This window comes from Hemiscyllium ocellatum, chromosome 17, assembly GCF_020745735.1.
Source record: "Hemiscyllium ocellatum isolate sHemOce1 chromosome 17, sHemOce1.pat.X.cur, whole genome shotgun sequence".
NCBI lineage: Eukaryota > Metazoa > Chordata > Chondrichthyes > Orectolobiformes > Hemiscylliidae > Hemiscyllium > Hemiscyllium ocellatum.
In genome coordinates, this window is record NC_083417.1 from 3,210,663 (window position 1) to 3,234,216 (window position 23,554).

A 23,554-nucleotide genomic window follows, 5' to 3' on the forward strand; every position below is an offset into this window, starting at 1 on the left:
GGTTTCCTCCCACAGTCCAAAGATGTGCAGGTCAGGTGAATTGGCCATGCTAAATTGCCCGTAGTGTTAGGTAGGGGTATGGGTTGGTTGCGCTTCGGCGGGTCGGTGTGGACTTGTTGGGCCGAAGGGCCTGTTTCCACACTGTAAGTAATCTAATCTAAAAAAAAACCCTGCTCAAGCTGCAAGTCAACTAGCATTTAAAAAGTGAGTTACTAGATTGTTCGGCAAGAATATTAAAAATTATGAAAAAGGGATAAATAGAGGTGCATTTCAATCATAACATAACTGAAAGGCAGGCCAAGCGCAAGTGACTGAATGGTCTCCTCCTGTTCTTTCAAACAACCAGTTATAGACTCATGCAACACGGAAACAAACCCTTTGGTCCAACCAGTCCATGCCGACCATAATCCCGAACTAAACTAGTCCCACCTGCGTGCACTTGGCCGAAATCACTCCAAATATTCCTTATTCATTGTAACTGTACCCACATCCACCACTTCCTCTGGAAGTTCATTCCACACACGAACCACTCACTGCGTAAAAAAGTTGCCCCGTGTCTTTTTTACATTTTTCTTCTCTCACCTTAAAAATATGGCTCCTAGTCCTGAAATCCCTCATTCTAGAGAAAAGATACCTATCATTCACTTTATCTAGACCTACCATGATGTTATAAACCTCTGTAAAGTCAACCCTCAATCTCCTACACTCCAGTGAAAAAAGTCTCAGCTTATTCAGTCTATTTTTATAACTCAAAGCCTCCATTCCTACCGACATCCAGGTAAATATTTTTTGAACCCTCTCCAATTTAATAATATCCTTCCTAAAACAGGAAAACCAGAACTGGACACATTACTCCAGAAGAGAACTCACTAATATCCCGTACAACCACAAAATGACAAATCAGCTCCTCTACTCAAAGGTCTAAGCAATGAAGGGAAGCATGCGAAACGCCTTCTGAACCACCCTGTTCATATGTGATGCAAACTTCAAAGAATTATGGACCTGAGTCCCTAGGTCTCTATGTTCTAAAACACTACCCAAGGCCCTACTTTTAATTATATAAGTTCTGCCCTTGTTTGTTTTATTAAAACAGTTGTGCTTGCTAAGGGCCACATTTGAAGAACGATCATTGAAGGCTGCCCAATACTTGTGCAACTGTAAACCCAGAGACAGGCTTGCAAGGCAATGCAGCAAATTAATTTTGAGCCATCACTCAGGAAAGAAAAGACCGTCCTCTTTAATGGGAGTCATGATTTGGAAATGCTACTGTTGGACTTGGGGAGCACAAAGTTAAAAATCACACAACACCAGTCCAAGACCAGGTACTTCCACATAAACCTGTTGGACTATAACCTGGTGTTGTGAGATTTTTAACTTTGTACATCCTCTTTAAGACATTGAAGACTATTGTTCAAACTCTTGAACAAAGTAGAAGTTTCAGACTGAGTCTCAGCACCAACAGCAGCGGTCACTGCAGGAGCCAGCTCTACCACATTTCACTGGTTCCCCAGTTTTTTGTCAAAGAAATGTTTCTCATATCAGGTTGCCTAAAAAAATTTGGAAAATCTTTGTGGATTTTAGTCCCACAATCCCTCTTCAGCTACAACCATCTGTGATAAATTTATTGTGGTCAAGATCATTTTCAGACTAAGTATTACTCAATATTTAGCATGTAACTATGGTAGTTGAATCAATCAGGATTTAAAATGGAATTAACGAACAATTGATACAAGTTTGGAGTGGGAGGGGAGGGATTCAGCTGTCACTGCCCACAGTGGTCCAAACAACATTGCTTGGACTAGAAAGAAGGTTCTGCAGAAAGATTTGCAGCTAAATTAACAAGCAAAACTTCCAAGGTTGGCTGGAGAGCAAAATGCTGTAGAGAGAGCTTTAAACTAAATGGAAGGGAGGGGTTAGGGAATAAAGGCTTACTTATGGTACCATTAAAAGGCAAGTATTTAAATAACAGTGTCTAGGATTGACTGGAAGGGACAGAGTGTTTGAACATCGAAAAATAACAGCAAATCAGGTCAAAAGGGGGAAAAGAAATGGTAAAACGGCAAAATTAAAAGCTCTTTATTTAAATGCACATAGTATTCAGAACTAAATAAATCAATTAAGGACGCAACTAGAAATTAATGAGGATGAACTTATAGCCAAAATGGTGGCAAAATGGTGACAAGAAAATCATAGCTGAGAACTAAATATTCAAGAGCATGTGATTTCTTAAAAGGATGAGCAAGAAGGAAAAGGTGATGGTATCGTGGTTGGGCATGCTCACTGAGATAGGATGTTGATTTGCAGATGTTTCGTTCCCTGTCTAGGTGACACCTTCAGTGCTTTGGAGCCTCTTGTGAAGCTCTGCTGTACTATGTCTTCTGGAATTTATTAGGTTCCGTTTCTGCTGCTTCCAGTTGCCAGTTCCAGTTGTTCATTGTAGTGGCCAGTACATGGGGTCCAGGTTAATGTGCTTGTTGATGGAGTCTGTGGTTGAGTGTCATGCTTCTAGAAATTCTCTGGCTGCCCGATGTTTAGCAAATGGAAGCAGCAGAAACATAGCCAAATAAATTTCAAAAGACACTGTACAGCAGCACTTCACAGGGGGCTCCAAAGCTCTGAAGATGCCACCGAGACAGGGAACAAGACATCTACAAATCAACTTCCCGACTCGGTGAACATAACCATAACCACAACAACCAGCATCTGAGCGACAAATCTTTACACAAACCTGGAACACCTACGGGTGATGGTATAGCACTGTTGGTATGGGATGAAATAAGTACAATTGCAAAGACTGATCTTGGACTGGAAAATGTGGAAAGCATGTGGGTGGAAGAAAGAAAGAAACAGGGAAAAAACACACTGGTGAGAGTTATCTACAGGGTCCCCTACTGTACAGCTTTATAGTGAGACAGAATCAGGAGGCCATGCAAACATGTAAAAAAGAAACCATGCTAACATGAGTGGCTTTAATCTTAAGTTAGACTGGGAAAGTCAAATTGGCAGCGGTAGTCACAAGGAAGAAAATAACCAAGGATCAGGCTATTTTTGATCTGGTCTTGTGTAATGAGACAGGTTTAAGAAATGATTCCAGAGTGAAAGATCCCCCTGGGGAACAATGACCATAAGATCGTAGAATGTAGCATTCAGTATGGGGAAAATCATGAGCTACAACTGTGCAAAACTTAAATAAGGGTAATTATAAAAGAACAAGTGCAGACTTAGTTGGAACTTGGAATGGCTTTTAGCAGCAAAAATGATTGAGAAAGAATGACAGACATTTTAGAAAATACTTCATGAGGCACAACAAGGATAAATCCAATTGGAAAAAGAAGATTCTATGAATGAAATAAGCAAACAGGAATAATACCAGAAGACTGGAGGATAGCGAATGTGGTCCCATTGTTCAAGAAGGGGAGTAGGGACAGCCCGAGTAACTATAGGCCAGTGAGTCTCACTTCTGTTGTGGGCAAAGTCTTAGAGAGAATTGTAAGGGATAAGATTTATGAACATCTGGATAGGAATAATGTGATCAAGGATAGTCAGCATGGTTTTGTGAAGGGCAGGTCGTGCCTCACAAACCTTATTGAGTTCTTTGAGAAGGTGACTAAGGAGGTGGATGAGGGTAAAGCAGTAGATGTGGTGTATATGGATTTTAGCAAGGCGTTCGATAAGGTACCCCATGGTAGGCTAATGCAAAAACTACGGAGGTATGGCATTGAGGGTACATTAGAGGTTTGGATTAGGAATTGGCTGGCTGGAAGGAGACAGAGGGTAGTAGTTGATGGACTAGGTTCATCTTGGAGTGCAGTTACTAGCGGTGTACCACAGGGATCTGCTTTGGGACCGTTGCTGTTTGTCATCTTTATAAATGATCTAGAGGAGGGGCTTGAAAGCTGGGTGAGCAAGTTTGCGGATGACACAAAGGTCGGTGGAGTTGTGGACAGTGAAGAAGGATGTGGCAGGTTACAGTGGGATATAGATAGGTTGCAGAGCTGGGCAGAAAGGTGGCAGATGGAATTCAATGTAGCTAAGTGTGAAGTCATTCACTTTGGTAGGAGTAACAAGAAGATGCATTACTGGGCTAATGGTAGGCTACTTGGTAGTGTGGATGAGCAGAGGGATCTTGGTGTCCATGTACACAGATCTCTGAAAGTTGCCACCCAGGTAAATAGTGCTGTGAGGAAGGCAAATGGTGTACTGAGCTTTATTGGTAGAGGAATTGAGTTCCGGAGTCCTGAGGTCATGTTGCAGTTGTATAAGACTCTGGTGCGGCCTCATCTGGAGTATTGTGTGCAGTTTTGGTCGCCATACTATAGGAAGGATGTGGAGGCATTGGAACGAGTGCAGAGGAGGTTTAACAGGATGTTGCCTGGCATGGTAGGAAGATCGTATGAGGAAAGGCTGAGGCACTTGGGCCTGTTCTCATTGGAGAAAAGAAGGTTTAGGGGAGATTTGATAGAGGTGTATAAGATGATTAGGGGTTTAGATAGGGTAGACACTGAGAACCTTTTACCGCTAATGGAGTCAGCTGTTACTAGGGGACACAGCTTTAAATTAAGGGGTGGTAGGTATAGGACAGATGTTAGGGGTAGATTCTTTACACAGCGGGTTGTGAGTTCATGGAATGCCCTGCCAGTAGCAGTGGTGAACTCTCCCTCTTTATGGTCATTTAAGCAGGCATTGGATAGGCATATGGAAGTTATTGGGCTAGTGTAGGTTAGGTAGGATTTGGTCGGCGCAACATCGAGGGCCGAAGGGCCTGTACTGCGCTGTATTTTTCTATGTTCTATGTTCAAACCATGGTTAACTAGTGAAGTTAAGGATAGCAGTAAATTGGAAGAAAAAATACAATGTGACAAAAATTAATTTCAAACCAGGGATTTGGGAAAATTTTGAAAACCAAAAGATGACCTAAAATATGGAGAAAATAACTTATCTGGTAAATGTGCAAATGATATATGTATGGACAGCCTAAATATAGACAGTAAATCCATACGAAAGGAAAAATGAGGCCAATATGAACATAAACCTGCTAAAGCATGAGTTTGTGGAAAAAATAAACAGGAAATGAGGAAATAGCATAGGAGCTGAATAAATACTTTCCATGGTCTTCAAAGTAGAAGAGAATAATGGATTTCTTATGAAAGAAGGTTCAATAGATTGGGCCTGTACACATTGGTGTATAGAAAAATGATGTGTGAATATTCAAGGCTGACAAAGAGATTTTTAAACAGTAGTCAATGGGTATTGGGAGAAAGCAGGAAAGTGGAGTTCAGGATTACCAGATCAGCTGCAAACTCATTAAAAAGCTGAGCCACCATAATCAGCCAAATTACCTGCTTCTGCTCCCATGTCACATGGAGTGTGTTCCATGGGTTTCACTGACAGCTATGAAGCAATGACATAAATCCTGATTAGGATGATATGTCACTTAGAGGGTGGTTTGCTGATGGTGTCCCCGTGCATTGGCTGTCCTTATTCTCATTGATAGTACAGGCTATACATTTGGAATAACGGGTAAGTACTCAAACTGACAGGATGGAACTGGTAGTGTCCTGCAGGGACCTGTGTCACAATATTCATTAACGACTTCGATAATGGCATGAAGTGTCAAACATTTAAATTTGCTGATGACACAACATTGGGCAGCATAGTAGACAGTGTTGGCCACAGCATAAAATTACAACAACATATTGATAAACTAGGTGATTAGGTAAAGCTGCGGCAGATGGATCTTAATATAAACAAGTGCAAGCTTATCCATTTCAGACTGAAAAGATTTAGATCAGGGTGTATTTTGTTTAGAAGGCACTTAGTAAAATGTAGTGGTTATCCATTGAGATTTGGGTGCATGGCTCTTTAACATGCCGCAACAGATGCAGAAGAAGGTCAATGGAATGCTGGCTTTCATATCTAAAGGGCTGTAATATAAGGATGCAGACAAAATGCTGCAGTTAGACAAAACCCGAGTCAGAGTCAGAAGGGTGTGGCGCTAGAAAAGCATAACCGGTCAGGAAACATCCGAGGAGTAGGAGTCGACGTTTTGAGCATAAGCACTTCATCAGGAATGTGGGGGTGGAGGGCCCAAGGGAGCTGAGAGATAAATGGGAATAGGGTGTGGCTGGGGTGAAGGTAGCTAGGAATGCACTAGATAGATGCAGGTGGTAGGGTGATGGTGATAGGTCGGACTGGAGGGTGGAGCAGATAGATGGGAAGGAAGATGGACAGATAAGACAGTTCAAGAGGGCAGTGCCAAGTTGGAGGATTTGATCTGAGATAAGATGTGAGGAGAGGAGATAGGAAACTGCTGAAATTGACATTGATCTTGTGTGGCAGGAGGGTCCTAAGGCGGAAGATGATGTGTTCTTCCTCCAGGAGTCGGGTGGCTAGAATTTGATGGTGGAGGAGGTCCAGGACTTGCATGTTCTTGGCAGAGTGGGAGTGGGAGTTGAAGCAGTCAGCCACAGGGTGTGTGTCACAGAGATGTTCCCCGAAATGTTCTACAAATTAGCATCCCGTCTCCCCAATGTAGAGAAGACCACATCGAGAGCAGCGGACACAGTAGATAAGGTGTTTAGAGGTGCAGGAAAATCTCAGCCAGCTGTGGAAGGATCCTTTGGGACCTGGGACAGAGGAGAGGAGGGAGGTGTGGGTGCAGGTTTTACACCTCTTGTGCTGGCAAATGAAGGTGCTGGGAATGGAGGGTGGGTTGGATACAGGCGAAGACTTAACAAAGAAGTCGCAGAGAGAATTATCTCTTTGGAATACAGATAGAGGTGGGAGGGAAATATACCTCTGGTGGTGAGGTCTGATTATAGGTGGTGGAAATGGCAGAAGATGATGTGTTGTATCCGGAGCTTGGTGGGGTGGAAGATGAGGACCATGGAGTTTCTGTCCTTATTGCAATTGGAGGGGTAGGGGTTCAAGGGTGAAGGTGTGGGAAGTGGAGGAGATACGCTGGAGGGCATTGTTGACCATGTGCGAGGGGAAATTGCAGTCCTTGAAGCAGGAAGCCATCTTGGATGTTCTGGAGCGAAATTGGTCTTCCAGAGAGCAAATGTGCTGCAGGCAGAGGAACCCGAGTCAGTCCCTACTTAATATTACTATGAGCAGATCTGGGCACTACACCTTAGGAAGTACGATTTGTCCTTGGAGGGATTTTGCCGCTGGTTTACAAGGATGACACCTGGACTTCAGGGGTTAAGTTATGAGGAGAGGTTAGACAAATTAGGCCTTTATTCTCAAGAATTTAGAAGGGCTGATCTAATCAAGGTACTTAGGATAACAAGGAAAGACTGGGTAGATAAAGATCAATTTTTCCACTGGATGAAGATTCTAGAATCAGGAGGCACAGTCTAAGAATTAGAGTCAGCCATTCAGGAGAGATGTTAGAAAGCATTTCAATGTTCAAAGAGTAGTGGAGGTTTTGAACTCTTTTCCTCAAATGGCAGTCGATGTTAATTCAATTGTTACATTTAAATCTGAGATACTAATTTTTTTATTATGCAACTGCATCAAGGGATATGAGTCTAAGGTATGCATATGGAATGAGGCCACAGGTCAGCCATGATCTTATTGAATGATGGAGAAAGTCCGAGGGGCTGAATGGCCTATTCCTGTTCCTATGTTCCCAACAGTTTGGCAATCAACATCAAACAGTGGAAGTAGCAATCCAAACCCAAATCCCATTCCAAGGCTCAGCTGTAAGTAATTCATATAAAAACGTCACCATGGACCAAAACTTAAGAACAACATTCTCATTCCAAAATGTCTAAAAGGATACAAAGCAAAATGAAATATTTCTTCTTCAAAATTAGTAATTCCAGAATAAAATAATCTGGGAATAATCATGTTTGCATTACACCATAAGGTTACCAGTGTGAATGTTTTAACCTTCTATGAATGACTTCAAACATGACTGGAACTAGCTTGAGATAAGTCATTATTTGTTGGTGATGGTTGGGGGAGGGTTTTGCCAAAGGGAAGAAAAACGAAGACAACTTTTTACAAGTCTGATTGTTATTAGTGTGACACTAGCACTTGAACGTGAAAAATTAATCAGTAAAGCCTAGAAAGATCAAGCATAGCAATCTCAAGTTTTCCTTACCTCCTTTGCTTTCTGCTTTAGCCTCGCATGTTCAGGGTCCTCTTGCCTGGAGCGACTCTAAGCAGTTAAGGAAAGAGAGAGAAAAAAAAGCATAGGCTTTAACAGCTGGTTTTAAAACAATTTATGCATCACAGTGAGCAAAACCTAGCAAAAACAAGCAAAGAAAAAATCCAAGGCATCAAGGGCACTGGGACACACACAAATGCAAATTAAAGCTTACATTTCTCCAAGTACATCAAAATAGCAGTGGAGAAAAATAATAACTTCTTCATTCTTTCATTTACCACCTAAATTTTAGTATTTTACAAATATGAAAGCCAGGAATATAATCGAACAAGTATGCTGTTAGACAGGGTTGTGTTGAGCACATAAACCTAACTTTCAAAGTACAATATTGAGTGCAGTGAGAGTGGGCCGTGCACAGAATGGCAGCAGCTTCTTGATGGTCAAACAGCAGTAGTGGATACTTCAAGATGGTGGTGCCAGTAAGGTGACATGTCAGTGGAGAATAGCTGGAGCAAGATTCCTGACACGGTGGTGGCCTGGCCTGGCAGTGGAGCCAGGAACTCTCTGAGTTCCCTGAGTTAGAAGGGAAAATGTCTGCTCCAGGCACCCCCAAGTGACCTACTTGGGCTACAGAGTTGAGCAGACCAGGTTACACCCATCGAAAGATAAAGTGAGGGTGATCAAAAGTACCTTGGCTCCCAGAACTTAGGCCTTTCCTTGGGCTGGTGAACTATTATGAAAAGTTAACTCATAACCTGGCCTCCATCCTGGTACCTGTGCATCAACTCTTAAAACAAAGTGGTCAAGTAGCCAAGTCATAACTGTCGTGGAAATTAAGAAACAGATATCTTCCTCTAAGGTATTGGCAAACTATGATCCCAAACGAGATCTAGTAATGACATGTGATGCCACCCTGTACGATATCGGGATAGCATTAGCTCACTGGTGGCCCAACGGAGAGGTATGCCCAATAGCATATGCATCTAGGACTTTGGCTAATGCGGAGCAGAAATACACCCAGAGAGTGAAGGAAAGTTTGGCGATCATACTTGGAGTCATAAAATCATTTATGGATGCTAATTTGAAATAATAACAGATCACATACCCCTGTTAGGTGTACTTAAAACGTCGGTAATGGTTTTAAAGTTTTTGGACACACTTCTAGTCACAGCTGACAATATCAGACTTTGGACACAGAACAATCCAGTCTTGACAAAGCTGACAGAGCTGGTGATGATGGGGGGAACCAAAGGGCTATCAGAACCAGAATTGACATTCTTTTGGACCCAGAGAGACTAGATTGTAGAATAAGGACATCATATTATTATGGGGAGAAAGTGATTTCCTAAGCAAAGATCGCCACCAGCTGAACTCCATTGAAGGCTTCCAAAATAAAGATTTTGGTGAAAGGTTATGTCTGATGGCCAGGAGTGGATGCAGAAATAGTTGCATCAGTGGGGTAGTGCCCAGAATGTCAACAAGGACAGAAATTACCACCAGCAGCTCCCCCACATTCCTGGGAATGGGCAGGGAAACTCTGGACTCGGTTACACATTGACTCAGCAGGTCCTTTCATGGGCTGAATATTCTTGGTCATTATGGACGCCCACTCAAAATGTCTGGATATGTATATCGTTCAACTGTCAAACATGGGGATGACAACAAAACTGCATGCATTTTTTGCAATACAAGGACTCCCAGAAATGTTGGTTGCAGATAACAGACTATCGTTTACCAGCAGAGAATTTGAATATTTCCTAAAGTCAAATCGTATAAAGACAAATCCATACCATCCATAATCCAATCTACTGGCAGAAAGAGCAGTCCAAACTTTGAAGGCAAGCTTAAGGAAACAACCAGGCGAATGTGAGGACTGCAGATGCTGGAGATTAGAGTCAAGATTAGAGTGGTGCTGGAAAAGCACAGCAGGTCAGGCAGCATCCGAGGAGCAGGAAAATCGATGTTTTGGGCAGGAGCCCTTTATCTGGGGTGGGGAGGGTGAGATGGCATCAGGAACGCCAATGTCAGGCACAAAATTCTACTAATTAAGACAGAGAAATTATTTCAGGGGACAAAGTTTGGTGTAGCAGCCACAGGAATGGCCCTGCACAGGTAAGAGACACAAGGTCAGGTCCAGGGACATTTAAAGTGTTAGGTACGGTGCTGAACAAGCACACAGACCATATGAAAGCTGCAAACTCGCAAACAGGCTCCTTGATTGTCTTTCCAACTGTTCCAGAACCTGTGGGTTCTCCATTCCCATCAAACGGTGAAGATACCTCAGAATCTGAGATGGATAAGGTAAATGTCACCACCTCAATGCCTTTGCCACCAGAAAAGGAGAATGAATGTCTTCCAAGACAATCCAAGCGAAAGAGGTGAGTTACTGTATGTTACACGCTGCTCATATCTGAAGCAGAAGTTGGAGGTTCCTGGCCCAGTGCTAAAACACCTCAGGAGGAGCTACAACAAAAAGAACTGGCCTATATCCTCGGACTCAGAATGGGAGGGATGTATTGACTGTAGCAAATTCAGCCAGGTGCACCTCATAGAATGTAAATTCCCTGATTGGGACTGTTAATCTGGCTGACAGATTGGTTAATCTGGCAGACAGCTATCAAGAGGAATGTCAGACATCCTGGTCACTCTGACAGCTGTCTCTGAGGGAGCTGGATCAGTGTCAAGGACTTTCCACGTGTAAATAAAGGATGATTTGGTGATGCGATACTGGCCTTTGTGGAGTTATTTCAGACTCTCTTTCAGTTGTATCTTTTTACTCTTTTTATTCTAAAACTTTCAAAATGGCATCAGATTGTGGCAACAGTTGAACTTTTCACTGTATTCTATTGTATTATTCGCTGCAAAATGCAAGTGACAATAAATCATTCAAATCGTTCAAACATTAAACATGAAAAAGTACTTAAAATACTCAGGTCTGGCAGCATTTGCAGAGAGAAAAACATTACATATATTCACTCTGTTTCCTTCTCCACAGATACTGCCAGAAATGTTGAGCATGTCAGTTTCTGGTTTATTTTAGATTTCTAGTATCCTCAATATTTTGTTTTCATTCCAAAATTTAATTTGTTGCTTCCCTCTGCCCTTGTCAGGATCCTGAATTCACAGATTACTTACAACATAGAAGTTCTGAGAGAGAGCACAGGGTTCTAACACACCAAATAACCTTTTGTTGATGCAAAAATACAGGTATCAAGAACTAGACATAACTACAGTTTCTCTGCTGTTCCCTCCATTGGACTGTACTTGTTAATTCAGGTGGATATGAAGTTTCAAACCTACCTGTGTTACCAAACATTTTTTGAAAGATTAAGGATATGTCATAGAATCACCATACTTTAAATAACTTATGATCACTTCAATTGGTTAAAAACCACACCAGACCAGTTATGGCCAGACGCACATTGCTTTATTATTAATATTTCTGTAATGATCAAGGAAAATATAGTAAGCTTATTGCTCACAAGAACGGAATTAATTTTATGCAAAATAACATCAGAAGAGCTGGAAAGGCCAGCCAGGTGAGTTTGCAGTCCTCACATCGAAGTTCTCCAAAGGATTGGTCAACAATGCTCAAGAATGTAACCCTGGTTTGTACTTTTAGTTTCCTTTTCCAAATTTATACTTGTAGGCGTGGGCAAAAGGTTTAGCAGTTAGGGTATGTACCTCAACAACTCATCACACAGAAATTTAACAAAAGCTTGCTTGTTGTGTTTTCAATCGAATCATGCCCCTCACAATGGATCACAAGAGACAATTCTCCATTCCTGACATCACTGTGGAGAGTACCCTCAACACATAGATTCTTCTGGTTAAGACAATGGCTCACGAAGGGCAGCTAAGGATGAGCAATGCATGCTAGCTTTGCCAGTTACGTCAACATCCCGAGAATAAGCATAAAAAGCTGAGTGATGGGAGATGGTGAAGGAGGTGACTAAGAAAGGTCACCCTTTCTGGGACACAGTGGAAAGGTGAGGGAAGGGGGGGTTTCGTGACATTTCTGACAGGAGTCATACAGAGTTGCTTCCGTCTTACAAGCATTAAATTGGGGTAAGCTTGTGCCTTCCATGATTTGATGTCAGTCAAAGAATTGTACAGCAGAGTGCCACTCTGACAATGGTCACGACAGAAACAGGGAGTCAGACATAGATCTAAACATGGAAGTTGATCTGCACTTAAAGATAAGAGTGGTGCTGGAGGAGCTCCTACCCGAAACGTCGATTTTCCTGCTTTACTGATGCTGCCTGACCAGCGGTGCTTTTCCAGCACCCCTCTAATCTCGACCCTGATCTCCAGCATCTGCAGTCCTCACTTTCACCTGCACTTAAAAATGTTATCAACAAGGATCTGTGCAAGGAACAGAGAGTCAAATGATGAATCTTTCCAACAATGGTAATAAGCAGGTCACAGAGAGGAAGTTACCGCTAAAGATAGACCAGAACCAAAGGGAGAATTTGTATGATACCAGGTTATAGTCCAACAGGTTTATCTGGAAGCATCAGCTTTCGGAGCGTCGCTCCTTTGTCAGGTGAAGTGACTTTACCTGACCAAGGAGCAGAATTCTGAAAGCTTGTGATTTCAAATAAACCTGTTGGATATAACCTCTTGTCGTGTGATTTCTGAATTTGTCCAATACTGGCACCTCTACATCAGAAACAAAGGGCAGTGCCTCATGGCAGGATCACAGAAGACAAACAGTGGATGTCATAGAGTCATAGAGATGTACAGCACGGAAACAGACCCTTTAGTCCAACTCGTCCATGCCAACCGTGCAAGAGGAACTGTGTTAAATTCTGCAAAGAAACTCTGGATGACTCAAGAGCAGTGCGCCAGTGCTTTCGGCACAAAACCAGGAGTCAGAGACATTCAGTTTTGGGCAAAGTGGGAATTGGAGGAGGACAGGCACAAATATCCAAATGTGCAATGGCTCCTGCCCACTTAACCAGACATGTGTATGAACTTAAAATTTAAAAAAAGCTCACTTAGAGTGACATACCAACTATATTTTCTGAAGCTGAATTTATGATAGACAAGATGTTGCTCATTCCACTACTGCACTCCAGTGGTTAATCAGTGATCTGTGAAGTGAAAATTGAAACTACGGTCCAGTAATCAACAACATGCCACCCTGCCTTTCTGAGCCAAATTCTAAACCAGAACCTCGTAGCCATGCTCATGAACAGAACCTCGTAGCCATGCTCATGAACAGAACCTCGTAGCCATGCTCATGAACAGAACCTCGTAGCCATGCTCATGAACAGAACCTCGTAGCCATGCTCATGAACAGAACCTCGTAGCCATGCTCATGAACAGAACCTCGTAGCCATGCTCATGAACAGAACCTCGTAGCCATGCTCATGAACTCTGCTTCTTTTCATGTACTTTGCTTTGGAAGGAAGGGGACTGAGAGGAAAGGGGGGCAGTTTGTGTTTTAGCTCCATTCTCTCAAAATCTATGAATACTCATGTTTAAACTTGGTTTCATCACTGATCAGTCCATACCTTTGCTGCTTTTAATAGAATTTCTCTCTCCTGATCATCCTTCCGTTGTTTTTCCAGTCGCTCCAGATGTTCAAAGAATTTCAGTTGCATCCGAACATCTGTTGCTTGTTCGTACCATTCATGGTCCTAGAGATCATTTAGAGAAGAAAGATACATAAGAAAATGCCTCATGCACTTTCAATACATGTTTTATTGCTGGCAACATTCATCCACTCCAACTTAATTACAAGCAGTGAAGATCAAGCAATGTGTGAAATATGGCTATTCCATGTTCAACATTCTCAGCCCTAACCCCCACTTGATACCTGCAAGCAGCAATCATTTGGATCAACAATAACTTGTATTTACATTTTTTAAAATCAAGACAAGGGAAACAGACGCTAACAGAGAAAGTCAAAGGCTTTTATTCTAACTTGGAGCTCGGTTCAGGAAACTAATATTATAAGGTTTCCAAAGAAGATACAGGAGAAGATACTCTCTCCAACTGTAAGATAAAGGATTGGCAATGATCAACGCTTATAGGTAGAGTGAAGGAGAACTTAACGAAGTACATAGGCATTCCATACACGCACAACCTCTGCATGAAAAAGGTGCCCCATTGTCCCTTTTAAATTTTTCCCCTCTCACCCTAACCCTCTAATTCTGGACTCCCCCATCCCAGGGAAAAACTTTGTCTATTTATTCTATACTCGCTCTTTTGATTTTAGAAACCTTCTATAATGTCACCACTCAGTCTCTGACGTTCCAGGGAAAACAGCCCCAGACTATTCAGCCTCTCCCTATAGCTCAAATCTCCCAAACCTGGCAACATCCTTGTACATCTTTTCTGAACCCTCTCAAGTTTCACAGCAACTTTCCCGACAGGAGGGAGACCAGAATTGCACACAAGATTCCAAGTGGCCCAACCAATGTACTGTACAACCGCAACATGACCTCCCAACTCCTATACTCAATGCACTGATCAATAAAGGAAAGCATACCAAACGCCTTCTTCACGATCCTATCTACCAGAGATTCACTTTCAAGGAACAATGAACCTGCAGTCCAAGGTCTCTTTGTTCAGCAATACTCCCCAGGACCTTACCATTAAGTGGGTAAGTCCTGCTCTGATTTGCCTTCCAGATATGCAATACCTCACATTTATCTAAATTAAACTCCATCTGCCATTCCTCAGCCCATTGGCCCATCTGATCAAGATCCCGTTGTACTCTGATTAAAATAGAAAATACTTTCACCAAGGACATTTGGGATCTTTGCAGTGTGGGAAATGTATTGTAGAAATTTTTCTTTGTTAGCTGAATTATTACATTGTATCTGGAACAGAGAAATAGAATATTCATTTCCAGCTGGAGTTCATTTTCTACATGAGTCTCTTCCTACGATATTTCATTCAACTATAATACTGCCTGATGTTTGAGGTGCCTTGTGCTTATGCACTTTCCTCATAAAGGCAGTCATACTTCAAATGCTTACAGTGGGAGTGGGTTCCACATTCTGTTGCTCTTTGAGTTGAAATTTCACCTGAATTTCATAAGGATGATCTTATCTTTACGATCACAGCTGCAAATGTGTTGCTGGTCAAAGCACAGCAGGTTAGGCAGCATCTCAGGAATAGAGAATTCGACGTTTCGAGCATAAGCCCTTCATCAGGAATAAGAGAGAGAGAGCCAAGCCGGCTGAGATAAAAGGTAGGGAGGAGGGACTAGGGGGAGGGGCGATGGAGGTGGGATAGGTGGAAGGAGGTCAAGGTGAGGGTGATAGGCCGGAGTGGGGTGGGGGCGGAGAGGTCAGGAAGAGGATTGCAGGTTAGGAGGGCGGTGCTGAGTTGAGGGAACCGACTGAGACAAGGTGGGGGGAGGGGAAATGAGGAAGCTGGAGAAATCTGAATTCATACCTTGTGGTTGGAGGGTTCCCAGGCGGAAGATGAGGCGCTCCTCCTCCAGCCGTCGTGTAGTTGTGTTCTGCCGGTGGAGGAGTCCAAGGACCTGCATGTCCTCGGTGGAGTGGGAGGGGGAGTTAAAGTGTTGAGCCACGGGGTGATTGGGTTGGTTGGTTCGGGCGGCCCAGAGGTGTTCTCTGAAGCGTTCCGCAAGTAAGCGGCCTGTCTCACCAATATAGAGGAGGCCACTATGGACATCCAGTCCCTGTACACCTCCATCCCCCATCACGAAGGACTCAAAGCCCTCCGCTTCTTCCTTTCCCGCCGCACTAACCAGTACCCTTCCACTGACACCCTCCTTCGACTGACTGAACTGGTCCTCACCCTGAATAACTTCTCTTTTCAATCCTCCCACTTCCTCCAAACTAAAGGAGTTGCCATGGGCACCCGCATGGGCCCCAGCTATGCCTGCCTCTTCGTAGGATATGTGGAACAGTCCATCTTCCGCAACTACACTGGCACCACCCCCCACCTTTTCCTCCGCTACATCGATGACTGTATCGGCGCTGCCTCGTGCTCCCACGAGGAGGTTGAACAGTTCATCAACTTTACTAACACCTTCCATCCCGACCTGAAATTCACCTGGACTGTCTCAGACTCCTCCCTCCCCTTCCTAGACCTTTCCATTTCTATCTCGGGCGACCGACTCAACACAGACATCTATTATAAACCGACTGACTCCCATAGCTACCTGGACTACACCTCCTCCCACCCTGCCCCCTGTAAAAACGCCATCCCATATTCCCAATTCCTTCGACTCCGCCGCATCTGCTCCCAGGAGGACCAATTCCAACACCGCACAACCCAGATGGCCTCCTTCTTCAAGGACCGCAGATTCCCCCCAGACGTGATCGACGATGCCCTCCACCGCATCTCCTCCACTTCCCGCTCCTCCGCCCTTGAGCCCCGCTCCTCCAACCGCCACCAAGACAGAACCCCACTGGTTCTCACCTACCACCCCACCAACCTGCGCATACAACGTATTATCCGCCGCCATTTCCGCCACCTCCAAACGGACCCCACCACCAAGGATATATTTCCCTCCCCTCCCCTATCAGCGTTCCGCAAGGACCACTCCCTTCGTGACTCCCTTGTCAGATCCACACCCCCCACCAACCCAACCTCCACCCCCGGCACCTTCCCCTGCAACCGCAGGAAATGTAAAACTTGCGCCCACACCTCCACACTCACTTCCCTCCAAGGCCCCAAGGGATCCTTCCATATCCGCCACAAGTTCACCTGTACCTCCACACACATCATCTATTGCATCCGCTGCACCCGATGTGGCCTCCTCTATATTGGTGAGACAGGCCGCTTACTTGCGGAACGCTTCAGAGAACACCTCTGGGCCGCCCGAACCAACCAACCCAATCACCCCGTGGCTCAACACTTTAACTCCCCCTCCCACTCCACCGAGGACATGCAGGTCCTTGGACTCCTCCACCGGCAGAACACAACTACACGACGGCTGGAGGAGGAGCGCCTCATCTTCCGCCTGGGAACCCTCCAACCACAAGGTATGAATTCAGATTTCTCCAGCTTCCTCATTTCCCCTCCCCCCACCTTGTCTCAGTCGGTTCCCTCAACTCAGCACCGCCCTCCTAACCTGCAATCCTCTTCCTGACCTCTCCGCCCCCACCCCACTCCGGCCTATCACCCTCACCTTGACCTCCTTCCACCTATCCCACCTCCATCGCCCCTCCCCCTAGTCCCTCCTCCCTACCTTTTATCTCAGCCGGCTTGGCTCTCTCTCTCTTATTCCTGATGAAGGGCTTATGCTCGAAACGTCGAATTCTCTATTCCTGAGATGCTGCCTAACCTGCTGTGCTTTGACCAGCAACACATTTGCAGCTGTGATCTCCAGCATCTGCAGACCTCATTTTTTACATTTTTTACTTATCTTTACGATGACCAGTTCTGATTTTCCCTACAGGTGGAAGTATCTTCTCCACATCTTCCCTATCAAATTATTTCAGTGTGCTAAAAAATAAACCAGCTGTTTTATCATTATGCATCAGCTCCCAGGTTGAGTCACCAACCTGCACTGAGTTAGCTATGTCTACTGGGACAGAAGAGATAGTAAAGTTGTATTCAGCCACCCTGGGCTATGGAAGACCAATTAGAAAGGTTTTCTATTCTTGAATCACTATCTATCACGTGCTATAAAGCTCACAGGTAGATGGAGGGGAGTGTTACAGTTTTGGACTTACATACATACAAGCATATGACTCAGGAGCAGGAATAGGTCATTCAGCCCCTCAAGCCTGCTTCGCCATTAATGAAGAGCATAGATGATCTGATTATAACCTCAAGTCCACCTTTCTGACTACCTCTGAAACCTTTCAACCTCTTGCTGAACAAGAATCCATCAAACTCTGCCTTAAAAATATTCAAGGATTCTGCTTTCAGCACCTTAAAAGCAGAAAGATTCAAAGATTCTCAAACCATTGAGGGAAAAAAATATTAGCCTCTTCTGTTTTTAGTTGTCAAACAGGAGGCTGGAAGAACACAGCAAGTCTGACAGCATCAGGAAGGTGAAAAAGTCAACGTTTTGGGACTTTATGTGGTTGACCCCTGATTTTTAAACAAGGACCTCTCTTTCCAGATTCGATCATAAAAGAAACATCTGCTCTACATCTACGCTATCAAGACCCCACTGGATCTGACATGTTTCAATCCAGTCAACCTTTTACTCTTTGAGACTCCAGTCGTTATAGGCCCAGCCTGTTCAACCTTTCATAATAAGACAACCCATCCATTCCATGTATCAGTCTGGTAATCCTTCACTGAACTGCCTCTAATGTCTTTCTAAAATAAGATGATCAATACTGTGCACAGCACCCCTGATGTGGTCTCCTCAGTGCCGTGTATAATTGAAGCATTAACTCCCTAGTTTTCAACTCAGTTTGCCTCACAACAAATAATAACATTAGCGAGTTTTGAGAAGATTTGTAGCTCAGGTTGAGATTCTGGATGTAGGTTTGCTCGCTGAGCTAGAAATTTGTTTTCAGTTGCTTCATCACCATACTAGGTAACATCATCAGCGAGCCTCTGGGGAAGCGCTGGTGTTATGTCCCGCTTTCTGTGTGTTTAGGTTGTCTGTCAACAAACACATCGACTTGGACCCCATCTGCCACCTTCTGAGAAAAAGAACAGGAAATGACATCAGCAATACAGGAAATGACATCACCAATCCAAGGAAACCTAAACACATAGATAGAAAGGGGGACATAACACCAGAACCTCACAGGAGCATCACTGTTGTTGTTACCTAGAATGGTGATGAAACGTCTGAAAACAAACCTTCCACCTCAGTGAACAAACCTACATCCAAATAATATTTTATTAGCTTTACAAACTATTTGCTGTACTAACCTCTTGCAATTCATGCTGTAAAGTCTGTGTCTTTTTATTTTTGTGCTTTGTAAAACTGCAGACTGAAATGAGAAAGAACTGTTTTGAAACCCATGGATTTACAAGGATGGCTGCATGTTTTGAAAATAAGGAATTTGATAGCACTTCTGAACCCTGTCAGTGTAGCTGTGTGCTCCAGCAATGTGCAAATGAACTGGAGCCAAGGGCTTGTTTATGAGTGAAGCTGATTGGTATGAACTCATGGCCAGTTATAAATGACGACGGTCCTCTGCCTGCCAACACCTATGTGATTGGTTGTCAGGTGGCTGAATAGTTTAGGCTATGAACAAGACTGTGAGAAGCTAGTCAGATCAGAGTAAATACCAGGTCTGCAGTAGCCAAAACACTCCCCTCTCAGTACTCTTTGTAAGTCACTTTAAACCTGAAGAAAAGCAGTATATTTTGCCTTCAGCAGATGCTGCAACTCATGACTCTGAATTGAACAAGTCAGAGACTTTTCATTAGTAAACCAGTCACCCTGTATCTGCTGCAAACCAGCAGAAGAATTTGGAAAAATGAAGGATGAAAAGAAAACTTCAGATCAGCAAGAACCAACTCAACTGATCTTAGGAACAAAGATTACAGAACTGTATTTCCAATTCTTCCTCCACCATTTGTTTCTTTTTCTCCTGTCTGTTTGTCAGTCTGTATATTAAACAAGTAGTTTATAGGAGGTGTAGAATTTTAATTTGTCCAATTTATGCAATTTAATTGTTTCTTTGTAACTAGAGCCTAATTACGTGTAATAAAATATGATTCTTATTAAGTATAGAAACGTAATGCATGCTTTCTATAAATTGGGATCGGAAAAATCAGTTAGTTTGGGGACTTTGCAAATTTTCTTTCCAACTTTATCTTCTGCAACGACTCTGAGAATAGAGGGGCTTGATTTAGTGTGAACTGCACTGAACTGTAACAATGACAAAGGACACCTAGATCCCTCAGAACACTCACCATTTAGATTGTTTGCTTATTTTTCAGTCAAAATGGACAATTCTACTTCCCACATTATGCTCCTTTTGACTTATCGTTGCCCATACACTAAGCATACCTACATCTTTTTGTAACCTTCTTGCATCTTCTTTACAACTTACTTTCCATCTACCTTTGTGTTCCTAGCAAAGTTGACAATCATACCTTCCTTTGTTTCATCGATGTCATTTTCATAAATCAAGAACAACTGAGGTTTCACAGCTTTAAAATTAGATAAATTGGCAAGCTGGATGAAATGTATCCCAGGCTGTTGAGCAAGGGAATGGACAAGATATCATGGGTCTGTCAGTAACTTTGGAATTCTCATTGGCTACAGGTGAGGTGCCTGAGGACTGGAGGGATATTAACATTGTCTCATTATTAAAACAGGGAGGAAGAGATAGATCCAACAAATTACAGGCCAGTCAGTCTAACCTTAGTGGTGGGATATTATTCCAAAGAACTCTCAGGAATAGATATATCGTTACTTGGACAGAAAGAGATTAATCAGGAATAGTCTGCATGCATATGTTAAGAAAATGTTTTGACAAATTTGATTGAGTTTTGTGAGGAAGTAAACAAGGGCATTAATGAGGGTAATGCATTTGATGTAGTTTACACAGACTTTAGCAGGGTTTTTGATGCAGTCCCTCATGGCAGACTGGTCAAGGAAGAATGATCCCATGGGATCCAACGAAAGTGACACCTTGGATCCAAAATTGGCTGCAAAGCAGGAAGCAGAAAGTGATGGTAGAGGGGTGTTTCCAGTGGGATTCCATACGGCTCAGCACTGAGGCCCCTGCTGTTTGTGGGGAAATGATTAAGAAGTTCATGGTAACACAAAAATTGGTCAGGTGGTAAATCGTGAGAAGGACAGCTATAAATGGTAAGAGGATACCAACAGACTGGTCAGCTGGGCAGAGCGGTGGCAAATGGAATTCAACCTGAAAAAGTGTAAGGGAATGCATTTGGGGAAGGGTTACAATACAGGATGGGAGATAGAGTGCTTGGTGGAAAGATAAGAATCTCTCCCTCAATGTCAGCAAAACGAAGGAGCTGGTCATTGACTTCAGAAAGCAAGGTGGAGGGTACACCTCTATCTACCTCAATGGTGCTGAGGTGGAAATGGTTGATAGCATCAAGTTCTGAGGATTAATGCTCACCAACAATCTGTCCTGGTCCTGGACCTGCCATGGTCATAAAAACACAGCAAAACCTCTACTTCCTCAGCAGGCTAAGGAAATACAGCATGTCTATAAAGACTCTTATGAATTTTTATAGATGCACCACAGAAAGCATTCTATCCAAATGAGGAAAGGCTGAGTGACTTGAGGCTGTTTTCATTTGAAAGAAGGTTGAGACGTGACTTAATAGAGACATACAAGATGATCAGAGGATTAGATACGTTGGACAGTGAGAGCCTTTTTCCTTGGATGGTAATGGTTAGCCCAAGGGGACATAACTTTAAAATGAGGAGTAATAGAATTAGGACAGACGTCAGAGGTAGGTTCTTTACTCAGAGAGTACTAAGGATGTGGAATGCCCTGCCTGCGACAGCAGTAGACCGGCCAACTTTAAGGGCATTTAAATGGTCACTGGATAAACATATGGATGAGAATGAAGTAGTGTAGGTTAAATGGGCTTCAGATTGGTTTCATAGGTTGGCGCAACATTGAGGGCCGAAGGGCCTGGGCTTGCGCTGTAATGTTCTATGTTCTATGTATCACGGTTTAGTATAGCAACTGCTTTGTCCAGGACCATAACAAACTACAGAGAGTTGTGAAAACAGCCCAGACCATCACACAAGCCAACCTTCCATCCACTGACTCCACCTATACTTCTCGCTGCCTGGGAAAGTCAGCCAATATAATCAAAGACCCCTCGCACTTCAGTTATAATCTCTTCCAACCTCTTTTGTTGGGCAAAAGATCCAACAGATTAAACACTCATACTAAGAGATTCAAGAAAAGTTCTCCCCCAGCTGTTATTCAATTCCTGAACGAACCTCTCAAATTTTAAATTTAATGTCGATCTCGCTCTTTGTACATCTTCTCTGCAACCATAACACTGTATTCCTCACTCTGTTTTATTACCCTAATGCACTATGTATGGTATGATCTGCCTGTCTTACATGCAAAACAAAACCTATGTAAATGTGACAATAATAAATCAAATCAAATCAAGCAAGGAATTATATTCTAAATGATCAGATCCTAGAAAGTACTTAATATCTGAGAGAGCTCAGTGTGCATATTAACTGATCCCTGAAGGTAGCAGGACAGGTACGTAAGGTGGTTAAGAATGTATTATGGGATTCTTACCTTTATTAGCTGAGGTAGTGAATACAAAAGCAGGGAGGTTATGCTGGTATTGGGTAAAGTGTTGATTGGGCTATAGGTGGAGTGGCCTGTGCAATCCTGGGAAGGACGTATTGCACTAGACAGGGACAGAAGTTTACGAAGATTTCATCTGGACTGGACAGTCTGAGCTATGAGGAAATCTTGGATAAGCTGTGATTAATTTCCATGGAGTAATGAAAATTAAGAGATGATCTGATTGAGGGCACAGATAGGGCTAACAGGAAGGCTCTTTTTCCTTTAGAAAAGGGGTCAATAACCATCAAGCATAGATTTAAGACATAAGGTGGAAAGCTCAGAGGATTGCTGAGTTGAGCTTTTTTCATCCTCACTGCCTGAAAAGGTAGTTCAGGGAGAAACACTCCTCGCAATTGAGCAGTATTGAAATATTCAATTGCTTCATCACAGCTTCAGGGCTGAAAGCCAAGAGGGGGAAAATGGAATCAGTATAGTTAGATCTTTGTGCACACACAATGGGTTGAATGGCCTACTCCTGTGTGGTGTGTTATGAAGATGTGGATGTACTGTACCTTGAAGAGTTAAAAGCTACCTGACAGCAGCAAGTGTTCTGAATAAGATACAATGTAACATGTGGTCCAGCAGCTAGGGTAGCTGGTTGCCTGGAGACAAAAACAAATTTGAATTAGGCCAATCAGTTTAAATTATACCCCAAAAAAGTACCAAACTCCAATCAACCTTGAATTTAGTATATTGACAATGTTAAAAGTCAATGACACATTCCAATGCTTTCGGGGTAAAAGACCAGGAAAAAAAATTGAACAGTTGGGGGAGAATTATCAAAAGACCAACAGATATAGGCTGCCAGTCAAAAGTCTCTGAGAGGTACCTATCTAAAGATAGACTTTGCACAGGGAAAAACATCAACACACACCTGGAGAGCAAATCTACAAAGGAAGACATAAAAAGAAGATTCAACCGCTGGCTGGTTTTAAAATATCAATTTTTCAATAAATCTTATTCAGGAGTTTTAATAGGACTAGTATTATAGAGGGGGAAGGTAAAAGATAGATTAAAGGAAGGAGTTATAAATAGTTGTTAGTTAATTATTCTCTGTTATACTTTAAGAAATAAGGTTGTTCATTTTTACTTTAAATAGTTCTTGGCCTCTCAAATTTTCACAGATTACTGCATGGGATAAATCTTTTCTGTGTTTCTGGTTGAAATTAAGCAGGAGGGCTTGGATGCAGCATAAGAGATACAGTTAGTAAGTTTGCAC

General features: G+C 43.0%; 1 protein-coding gene across 4 annotated transcripts in view; it reads right to left on the minus strand.

Moving 5' to 3' along the window:
• Positions 1-23,554, minus strand: part of LOC132823623 (transcription initiation factor TFIID subunit 4-like) — a 339,253-nt gene that overhangs the window by 159,432 nt on the left and 156,267 nt on the right. For 3 of the 4 annotated variants that reach the window (XM_060837554.1, XM_060837553.1, XM_060837552.1), the window contains exons 13-14: positions 13,636-13,761; positions 8,111-8,167 (exon numbers count right to left, since the gene is read on the minus strand). In XM_060837554.1, coding sequence (XP_060693537.1) covers positions 8,111-8,167; positions 13,636-13,761 — 183 coding nt within the window. Of the gene's footprint in view, positions 1-8,110; positions 8,168-13,635; positions 13,762-23,554 lie in introns of those variants that run through there. The other variant, XM_060837555.1, reaches the window with a different exon arrangement.